General features: G+C 43.8%; 1 protein-coding gene across 3 annotated transcripts in view; it reads right to left on the bottom strand.

The window, feature by feature from the left end:
• The window catches only part of LOC142243015 (transducin-like enhancer protein 1), a 55289-nt gene extending 43310 nt beyond the window's left edge, over window positions 1-11979 (bottom strand). The window contains exons 1-2 of one of the 3 annotated variants that reach the window (XM_075314472.1): window positions 11860-11979; window positions 5816-5888 (exon numbers count right to left, since the gene is read on the bottom strand). In XM_075314472.1, the coding sequence (XP_075170587.1) occupies window positions 5816-5839 (24 nt within the window). In that variant the 5' untranslated portion in view covers window positions 5840-5888; window positions 11860-11979. The other 2 variants (XM_075314480.1, XM_075314488.1) reach the window with 2 other exon arrangements.
• Between the last annotated feature and the right edge of the window lie 257 nt (window positions 11980-12236).

The following is a 12236-nucleotide window of genomic DNA, read 5'->3' on the forward strand; positions in this document are numbered from 1 at the left end:
GATGATGGGGGCGGTAGTGCCTGCGAGTGTACGGTGATGATGGGGGCGGTAGTGCCTGCGAGTGTACGGTGATGATGGGGGCGGTAGTGCTTGCGAGTGTACGGTGATGATGGGGGCGGTAGTGCCTGCGAGTGTACGGTGATGATGGGGGCGGTAGTGCCTGCGAGTGTACGGTGATGATGGGGGCGGTAGTGCCTGCGAGTGTACGGTGATGATGGGGGCGGTAGTGCCTGCGAGTGTACGGTGATGATGGGGGCGGTAGTGCCTGCGAGTGTACGGTGATGATGGGGGCGGTAGTGCCTGTGAGTGTGTGTCTGTGTGGTGATGATGGGGGCGGTAGTGCCTGTGAGTGTGTGTCTGTGTGGTGATGATGGGGTCTCTCTCTCTCTCATGAAGAAAAAAAACACAATACGGATCCGTTTTTTTACCGGATCCATCGCATCTGTTTTTACACAATCTGCGATGGATCTGTTGCATCAGGCACAAACCGGATTGTGCCGGATGGCAAAAAATGGATGTGTGAAAGTAGCCTTAGAAGTATCATGTTGTGAGCCTTGATACCTTGGCAAAACAACAAGTTGCAGGAATAAAGAGGATCATAATGCGCAATAAAAGCAGAGTAACACATTCACATGACAAGTAACAGTCCTAGTACATAGGTTAACACATACCAGGCACAACAAAAGACTGTTTTGGATTAAGGATGATGCCAAAGCAAACAACAGGTAAAGTATGTGACATCTGCATACCGCATAAAGCTCAGGAGCATCTTATAGAAACCCTAATCACACACTGTGCTGCACATTAAAAGCACAGCATGGGGACAATACACGTGCCCATAAAATGAAATGTCCACTGACTACCTGCACCATACCATATAATGAGCGGCCCTAAGAGGACCACACTTCAGACACACTCATTCAATCCAACACTGAGTATAGCTATGCCAATAATTTACTGTGCCAGAAGAGCTATGTAATACACATACATTATATAACACAAACGTGAGTACACCCCTCACATTTTAAAGAGACCACTGCAAAATTGTCAGTTTTTCTGATTTTTCTCTTTATAGGTATATTTGAGTAAAATGTAAAATTATTGTTTTATTCAATAACCTACTGACAACATGTCTCCGAATTTCCAAGCAATAAATGTTTGTATTTATTTTCTGAAATCTGAAAATGGTCAAGATAAAAAAAAAAAAAAAAAGAAAAAGAAGAAGAATGCCATGCTTTCAGGACTTCAAATAAGGCAAAGAAAACAAGTCCATAATCATTTACAAACAACAATACTAATTAAATTTTACCTCAGGAAGAGTTCAGAAATTAATATTTTGTGGAATAACCATGATTTTTAATCACAGCTTTCATGCGTCTTGGCATGCTTTCCACCAGCTGGAGAGGCATACAAGTCACTGCGTCTTGCACCCACTGTGAAATTTGGTGGAGGATTGGTGAAGATCTGGTGATGCATAAGCAAGGCTGGAATTGGGCAGATTAAACTTTGCGACGGACATATGAATGAAGCCTCATACAATGTTATCCTGGAAAAACAGTTGCTTCCTTCTGCTCAGGCAATATTCCCAAACTCTGAGGACTGGTTTTCCCAGCAGGAAGGACAATGTGCCATGATGCCACACAGCTAGGTCAATCAATGTGTGGATGAAGGACCACCACATCAAAACCCTGTCATGGCTAGCCCAATTTCCAGACCTGAACCCCATTGAAAACCTCTGGAATGTAATCAAGAGGAAGATGGATAGTCACAAGCCATCAAGCAGAGAAGAACTACTCACATTTTTGCACCAGGAGTGGCATAAAGTCACCCAAAAGCAGTGTGAAAGACTGGTGGAAAGCATGCCAAGACGCATGAAAGCTGAGAATAAACGCATGAAAGCTGAGAATAAAAATCATGGTTATTCCACAAAATATTGATTTCTGAACTCATCCTGAGGTAAAACATTATTAGTATTGTTGTTTCTAATGATTATGAACTTGTTTTCTTTGCATTATTTGAGGTCTCAAAGCAAATTATTGCTCGGAAATTTGGAGACATGTCAGTCGTTTATAGAATAAAATAACAATTTACATTTTACTCAAAAATATAAAAGAAAAAAAAAAAAAATCAGAAAAACTGACAATTTTGCAGTGGTCTCTTAATTTTTGCCAGAGCTGTATTTTATTACATCTTTTCACAGGACAACACTGTAGATATGACACTGATACAATGTAAAGTAGTCAGCATGCAGCTTGTATAACAGTGTAAATGTGGTGCCCTCTGAATAACTCAACACATGGCCATTAATGTCTAAACATCTGGCAACAAAAGTGTGTACACCCCTAAGTGAAAATGGCCAAATTGTGCCTAATTAGAAATTTTACCTCCCCACTGTCATGTGACTCAGTATTACTAGATCTCAGGTGTGAATAGGGAGCAAGTTCAACATGGCACCTCATGGTAAAGAATTCTCGAAGAAAAAAAAACAAGAAGAATTGTTGCTCTACATAAAGATGGCTTAAGCTATAATAAGATTGCCATCAACCTGAAACGGAGCTTCAGTATAGTGGATAATACCATACAGCAGTTTAACAAGACAGGTTCCACCCAGAACAGGCCTCGCCATAGTTGACCAGAGAAGTTGAGTGCCCATGCTCATCGTCATAGCCACAGGTTGTCTTTTCAAAATAAATGTGCAGACAGCATTGCTGCAGACGTTAAATGAGTAGAGGGTCAGCCTGTCAGTTCTCAAACCATACACCGCATCAAACTTGTCTACATGGCTGTCGTCCCAGAAGCCTCTTCTAAAAATGATGCACAAGAAAGCACAGTTTGCTGAAGACAAGCAGACTAAGGACATGAATTATAGGAACTAAGTCCTCTAGTCTAATGAGGCCAAGCTAAAAAAAAAACTTACTTGGTGTATTGATGGTGTATGCATGTGTGGCAGCAACAAGGTAAAAACTACAAAGAGGAGTGTGTCTTACCTACAGTCAAGCATGGTGGTGGGAGTGTCATGGTTTTAAGCTGCATGAGAGCTGCCAGGCGTGGGAATCTTTAGTTCATTGAGGGAACCATGAATTCTAACATTTACTGTGACATACTGAAGCAGAGCATGATTCCCCACCCCCTAGCGGAAACTGGGCCACAGGGCAGTATTCCAACATAACTACTCCAAGCACACCTCCAAGACGACCACTGCCTTGCTAAAGAAACCGATGGTAATGGTGCTGGATTGGCCAAGCATGTCTCCAGACCTTTACCCTATTGAGCCTTCTCATACAGAAGATGGAGGAGCACTAGGTCTCTTAACAGCCACCAGCTCTGTGATGTCATGGAGGATAGAAGAGGATTCCAGCAGCTCCTGTGAAGCTCAAGTGAACTCCATGTCCAAGAGAGTGAGGGTATGTGCGCACGTTGCTTTTTACCTGCTTTTTACCTGCTTTTTTGCTGCTTTTTCTTCTGCGCTGTTTAATGCCAAAATGGATGTGTTCTTCTATTCAAGCAAAGTCTATGGGAATTTGGGTTTCTTGTTCACACTATGTTGTTCAAAATGCTGCCTTTTTGTGGCAGAACTTTGGTCAAAAACTCAGCTTTGCAGTGCAAAACCCAAATGGCAAAAACAATTGACATGTTGCTTCTTTGAAAAGCTGAGTTTTTGACCAAAGTTCTGCCTCAAAAAGGCAGCATTTTGAACAACATAGTGTGAACAAGAAACCCAAATTCCCATAGACTTTGCTTGAATAGAAGAACACATCCATTTTGGCATTAAACAGCGCAGAAGAAAAAGCAGCAAAAAAGCAGGTAAAAAGCAGGTAAAAAGCAACGTGCGCACATACCCTTAAGGCAGCGCTTGAAATAATGGTGGCAACACAAAATATTGACCCTTTGGGTAGAATTTGGCCAATTTCACTTAGGGGTGTACTCACTTTTGTTGCCAGCAGTTTTGACATTAATGGCTGTGTGCTGAGTTATTTAGAGAATACAGCAAATTTACACTGTTATACAAGCTGTACATTGACTACTCTGCATTGTATCACAGCGTCATATCTTCAGTCCTGTCCTATGAAAAGAAAATATTTACAGAAATGTGAGGGGTGTACTCAGTTTTGTGATATACTGTACATTGCTTTTGGTGAAATGAAAGTGACACCATGTGCACTAGAGGTCACAGCAAGACAGGCCCCAGAAAATGAATGGTTTAGCAGGTGGTGGCCACAGACAATTCCTCTCCCTTTATCATTTCTGACCGATTCTTCTCTAGGTCTACATTTCGCTAGAGTCCTTGTCTAGATACTTGTAGCATGAGGCAATGCCTGCAGGCCATTCAAGTTGCCTAGGTAGTCCAGCTCCTCCAGGACAGCACATCCATACCTGTCAGAGCAAACCTTCTTGTAACATTTCCCAGCTCAGTCTCAAAAATACGAAGCAGAGACCAAGAATGGACCGTTGTACGAAAATTACCCCAAAACAGCTGCAGAAGGACAGCTGGACCTGTATCTGCCCCTTTATGCAAAGGGGACAGCTGTTTGAGCCCCACAAAATAATCTCCAGTGGTCTAACGGTGTGTATACTGCTGATCAAATTGTTAGAACAGACTGAGGGAGACAGGAGGGTCCGATGTCGTATAGTAGGACCTGCGCTCATTACCAAGTAGGGTATTGATGGATCGACATGTGCCAGAAAACAACCGTATTGGTAGGTTTGCCATTGGCACCCCGTCCCCATAATAAATGAGAGCAGGTTCTCACTGAGCACATGTGACAGACATGAAAGCTTGGACACGGCATGGTGAATATAATGGTGCCTGCAACATAACCTAGCATGACTGGTTTGGTGGTGGGTCAGTGGTGGTCAGGGAAGCCACCTCATTGAAAGGTCACACAACCCTCCATGTTATAGCCAGCGGCATCCTGACTGCAGTCCCTTAAAAAGATTAAATCCTCAGCCACTACCAGTCCTTACTCTGGTACAGTGGACCCTGGGTCCCTTCTGGTGCAGAATAATGCCAACCCCATGTGGTGAGGGGTTTTGGAGGCTGGTGTAAGCAGTTCCTGGAGGACTAAAGCATTACAGCTATTGACATGCCCTCATGCTCCCCAGACCTGAAACCATTGGCATGTTATAAATCACTGAAACCGCAGCTGCCAAGTAGCTCCAAAGACTGTCCAGGAGCTCGCTGATGTCTTTATCTAGGTCTGGCAGGAGATGTTCCTTGACACCATCCCGAGTCACCTCATCAGGACCATGTCCAGACATAGTCAGGACTGCATATAAGCATGTGGGGCCAGACACGGGTCACAATATGAGTTGCCATGATGAAATCACGCATGCGATTTCAATCTTTTCACTATGATTTTAGAGGACACTTGGTTGATTTTGGCTTTACGTGATATTTTTTCCTCAAGGAATAGCACACTTTCTATTGAATGGTTGCATCATCTACACTGTAGAAGAGACCTAAAGAGGTGCCCATATACAAAAGTTAGAGAGTTATATTTCTTGACATCTCCATCCACAAACACTTTGCTTGGCCAAGCATTTATGATTTTCCGTGGAGAAAGGAGAAAAATCGCAGGTGTACTCCTCTGGTGACGGCTAATTTCAGCTGAGAAGAAAAGGAGTAAATGATCCTTCTCACATCTGTGGAAGTCAGGAGGCCCCATACATAGTAGATGGTCAGCTGTTTCGGACAGCTTTATTCTAATGCGTAAGGAGGACTTAACGCCTGTAAAATATAGCCTCGCCATGGAAGATGAAACAAACATTCTCCTCCTCCTCCATAAATAACCACACTACATCACAATGAACTTACTGGTGGTCTGTTCTGTGGAAACATCTTCACAGGAGGTAGTAGGATGTGGCGCAGAGTAAAAGATGGACCTCGCCTGCAAACAAAGAAAAGCAGATAAGACATACAGAAGACTAATGGAAAAGTGGAGCATTACCCTCCATACACACCTAACAGCAATTAAAACACACAAATGACAACACAAGCGGTACACTAGGCCCGTGCGAAGCCGGGTAATCCCACTAGTGACTGTACATAGGATCATTAATGCACTTCTGTTAATCACATGACAGAACAGAAATGCAGCCCGAGTCATCAAAGCTTTTACAATACAGAAGTCACAAACTTTGAAATTGCACAAAAATGTTACAACTTTTGGCATTTTTCATGCCAGTTTCTCCCAGCTCCACCAAAATGCCCAGAGCTGGCACACAGCACCACAGCTCGGGCATTATTCCCTGACTGGTGCATGCAACTCATCAGTCAGGAGCCAGACCAGCGCGACCCCTCAGGACTGCGGACATTGCGGAAATGTGGGGCCCAAGTGTGTAAATAGTGCGAAGAGAGAGGTGCACATGCCCTGCAGACAGGGGCAAGACAGGATACATGGCACAAGCATTGCCCATTACAAGAACACAAGCCATGGAGGTGGCAGCCCTCCCGGGAACCATGCGGAAAATCCTGGCAAACAATACTACTGAAGTCCTTATGTGAGTATTGGATATGATGGTGGACACCATACAATTGTCATACGTTAGGTAATTGTGTCCATGCTGTATATACTACAGATGCATCATCCACACAATGCTATATACATGTAGCAAAAGAATTGTACATACACGCACTGATCGAGACCTTCTGACCCTCCGGAGAAAGCGGTGCTCATCCAGGAGTATACCATAGGGACCGTACATGATTATCCAGGCATTTCCATATACCATAGGGACCGTACATGATTATCCAGGCATTTCCATATACGATAGGGACCATACATGATTAGCCAGGCATTTCCATATACGATAGGGACCATACATGATTAGCCAGGCATTTCCATATACCATAGGGACCATACATGATTATCCAGGCATTTCCATATACCATAGGGACCATACATGATTAGCCAGGCATTTCCATATACGATAGGGACCGTACATGATTAGCCAGGCATTTCCATATACCATATGGACCGTACATGATTAGCCAGGCATTTCCATATACCATAGGGACCGTACATGATTAGCCAGGCATTTCCATATACCATAGGGACCATACATGATTAGCCAGGCATTTCCATATACGATAGGGACCGTACATGATTAGCCAGGCATTTCCATATACCATAGGGACCGTACATGATTAGCCAGGCATTTCCATATACCATAGGGACCGTACATGATTAGCCAGGCATTTCCATATACCATATGGACCGTACATGATTAGCCAGGCATTTCCATATACCATAGGGACCGTACATGATTAGCCAGGCATTTCCATATACCATAGGGACCGTACATGATTAGCCAGGCATTTCCATATACCATATGGACCGTACATGATTAGCCAGGCATTTCCATATACCATATGGACCGTACATGATTAGCCAGGCATTTCCATATACCATAGGGACCGTACATGATTAGCCAGGCATTTCCATATACCATATGGACCGTACATGATTAGCCAGGCATTTCCATATACGATAGGGACCGTACATGATTAGCCAGGCATTTCCATATACCATATGGACCGTACATGATTAGCCAGGCATTTCCATATACCATAGGGACCGTACATGATTAGCCAGGCATTTCCATATACCATATGGACCATACATGATTAGCCAGGCATTTCCATATACGATAGGGACCGTACATGATTAGCCAGGCATTTCCATATACCATATGGACCGTACATGATTAGCCAGGCATTTCCATATACCATATGGACCGTACATGATTAGCCAGGCATTTCCATATACCATAGGGACCGTACATGATTAGCCAGGCATTTCCATATACCATAGGGACCGTACATGATTAGCCAGGCATTTCCATATACCATAGGGACCGTACATGATTAGCCAGGCATTTCCATATACCATAGGGACCGTACATGATTAGCCAGGCATTTCCATATACCATAGGGACCGTACATGATTAGCCAGGCATTTCCATATACGATAGGGACCGTACATGATTAGCCAGGCATTTCCATATACCATAGGGACCGTACATGATTAGCCAGGCATTTCCATATACCATAGGGACCGTACATGATTAGCCAGGCATTTCCATATACGATAGGGACCGTACATGATTAGCCAGGCATTTCCATATACCATAGGGACCATACATGATTAGCCAGGCATTTCCATATACGATAGGGACCGTACATGATTAGCCAGGCATTTCCATATACCATAGGGACCATACATGATTAGCCAGGCATTTCCATATACCATAGGGACCGTACATGATTAGCCAGGCATTTCCATATACGATAGGGACCGTACATGATTAGCCAGGCATTTCCATATACCATAGGGACCGTACATGATTAGCCAGGCATTTCCATATACGATAGGGACCGTACATGATTAGCCAGGCATTTCCATATACGATAGGGACCGTACATGATTAGCCAGGCATTTCCATATACCATAGGGACCATACATGATTAGCCAGGCATTTCCATATACGATAGGGACCGTACATGATTAGCCAGGCATTTCCATATACGATAGGGACCGTACATGATTAGCCAGGCATTTCCATATACGATAGGGACCGTACATGATTAGCCAGGCATTTCCATATACGATAGGGACCATACATGATTAGCCAGGCATTTCCATATACGATAGGGACCATACAGGATTAGCCAGGCATTTCCATATACGATAGGGACCGTACATGATTAGCCAGGCATTTCCATATACGATAGGGATCATACATGATTAGCCAGGCCTTTCCATATACCATAGGGACCGTACATGATTAGCCAGGCATTTCCATATACCATAGGGACCGTACAGGATTAGCCAGGCATTTCCATATACGATAGGGACCGTACATGATTAGCCAGGCATTTCCATATACCATAGGGACCGTACATGATTAGCCAGGCATTTCCATATACGATAGGGACCGTACATGATTAGCCAGGCATTTCCATATACCATAGGGACCATACATGATTAGCCAGGCATTTCCATATACGATAGGGACCGTACATGATTAGCCAGGCATTTCCATATACCATAGGGACCGTACATGATTAGCCAGGCATTTCCATATACCATATGGACCGTACATGATTAGCCAGGCATTTCCATATACCATAGGGACCGTACATGATTAGCCAGGCATTTCCATATACGATAGGGACCGTACATGATTAGCCAGGCATTTCCATATACGATAGGGACCGTACATGATTAGCCAGGCATTTCCATATACGATAGGGACCGTACATGATTAGCCAGGCATTTCCATATACCAGAGGGACCATACATGATTAGCCAGGCATTTCCATATACGATAGGGACCGTACATGATTAGCCAGGCATTTCCATATACGATAGGGACCGTACATGATTAGCCAGGCATTTCCATATACGATAGGGACCGTACATGATTAGCCAGGCATTTCCATATACGATAGGGACCGTACATGATTAGCCAGGCATTTCCATATACCATAGGGACCATACATGATTAGCCAGGCATTTCCATATACGATAGGGACCATACAGGATTAGCCAGGTATTTCCATATACGATAGGGACCGTACATGATTAGCCAGGCATTTCCATATACGGTAGGGATCATACATGATTAGCCAGGTATGTATATACGGTAGGGATCATACATGATTAGCCAGGTATGTATATACGGTAGGGATCATACATGATTAGCCAGGTATGTATATACGGTAGGAATCATACATGATTAGCCATGTATATACGGTAGGAATCATACATGATTAGCCAGGTATGTATATACGGTAGGAATCATACATGATTAGCCAGGTATGTATATACGGTAGGGATCATACATGATTAGCCAGGCATTTCCATATACGATAGGGATCATACATGATTAGCCAGGTATGTATATACGGTAGGGATCATACATGATTAGCCAGGTATGTATATACGGTAGGGATCATACATGATTAGCCAGGTATGTATATTCGGTAGGGATCATACATGATTAGCCAGGTATGTATATACGGTAGGGATCATACATGATTAGCCAGGTATGTATATACGGTAGGGATCATACATGATTAGCCAGGTATGTATATACGGTAGGGATCATACATGATTAGCCAGGTATGTATATACGGTAGGGATCATACATGATTAGCCAGGTATGTATATACGGTAGGGATCATACATGATTAGCCAGGTATGTATATTCGGTAGGGATCATACATGATTAGCCAGGTATGTATATACGGTAGGGATCATACATGATTAGCCAGGTATGTATATACGGTAGGGATCATACATGATTAGCCAGGTATGTATATACGGTAGGGATCATACATGATTAGCCAGGTATGTATATACGGTAGGGATCATACATGATTAGCCAGGTATGTATATTCGGTAGGGATCATACATGATTAGCCAGGTATGTATATACGGTAGGGATCATACATGATTAGCCAGGTATGTATATACGGTAGGGATCATACATGATTAGCCAGGTATGTATATACGGTAGGGATCATACATGATTAGCCAGGTATGTATATACGGTAGGGATCATACATGATTAGCCAGGTATGTATATACGGTAGGGATCATACATGATTAGCCAGGTATGTATATACAGTAGGGATCATACATGATTAGCCAGGTATGTATATACGGTAGGGATCATACATGATTAGCCAGGTATGTATATACGGTAGGGATCATACATGATTAGCCAGGTATGTATATACGGTAGGGATCATACATGATTAGCCAGGTATGTATATACGGTAGGGATCATACATGATTAGCCAGGTATGTATATACGGTAGGGATCATACATGATTAGCCAGGTATGTATATACGGTAGGGATCATACATGATTAGCCAGGTATGTATATACGGTAGGGATCATACATGATTAGCCAGGTATGTATATACGGTAGGGATCATACATGATTAGCCAGGTATGTATATACGGTAGGGATCATACATGATTAGCCAGGTATGTATATACGGTAGGGATCATACATGATTAGCCAGGTATGTATATACGGTAGGGATCATACATGATTAGCCAGGTATGTATATACGGTAGGGATCATACATGATTAGCCAGGTATGTATATACGGTAGGGATCATACATGATTAGCCAGGTATGTATATACGGTAGGGATCATACATGATTAGCCAGGTATGTATATACGGTAGGGATCATACATGATTAGCCAGGTATGTATATACGGTAGGGATCATACATGATTAGCCAGGTATGTATATACGGTAGGGATCATACATGATTAGCCAGGTATGTATATACGGTAGGGATCATACATGATTAGCCAGGTATGTATATACGGTAGGGATCATACATGATTAGCCAGGTATGTATATACGGTAGGGATCATACATGATTAGCCAGGTATGTATATACAGGTATTTATACAAGGTAGGGAATACACATGATAAAGTTAACACATCAGTAATCACACATGGAGCTCGCTCCCTGTTCATAGCCACACTGCACATTACTGGGGCCCCTGCTATCAGTGTAGCCCGGATGTGCCCCCCATTATGTGTTTGCCCCAGCATGGGTCGTCCTTTCCTGGCCTCCCAGCCTCTTCCCCTGCTCCTCCCGGGGTGTGCCTTGGCCTCCACACGTCTCCCGATCCCCCCATGGCCTCTAGATCCCCCTTCCGACCACCATCTCAGACTCCTCTCCCCAAATTACCTCTCATCCCATTCCCTGCGTCCTCCTCTCCAGCAGATCCCTCCCTCGACCACCACAGGCCTCTCTCTGCCTGCGTATCCCAGCCACACAGTAAGCCCGAACCCTCGCCCCCAGATTTACCCCGCTCTCACCGGGCCCCGAGGTAGGAGGAGCCAGTGTCCGGTCGGGCCCAGTCTCCCGGTGCTCGGTGCAGCCCCTCCCTCCAGCTCAATAAGCAGCCGCCAGCTCCACGTGGGTCCAGGCTCCTGCAGGCTGCTCAAACCACCTTCAACCAATCACAGAGACTTTTGCCCCACGTGTGCCTCGCTTATTTTTTTTCAATTGGCTGCTTGTAACATAGCTGCCAATCAACCGAACCACAGAATGTTAGCTGGTTAACCCTTGAGTCTCTGTATATATCGAATAGTGATTTGTTTTAACCCCTTATTGTTCTCAACCCTGCCGCTGGACACAACAGAACTAGAAAAACAACTGAGGGACACATTTGCACGAAAACAACTTTGTAGGT

This window comes from Anomaloglossus baeobatrachus, chromosome 1, assembly GCF_048569485.1.
Source record: "Anomaloglossus baeobatrachus isolate aAnoBae1 chromosome 1, aAnoBae1.hap1, whole genome shotgun sequence".
In the NCBI taxonomy this organism is placed as follows: Eukaryota; Metazoa; Chordata; class Amphibia; order Anura; family Aromobatidae; genus Anomaloglossus; species Anomaloglossus baeobatrachus.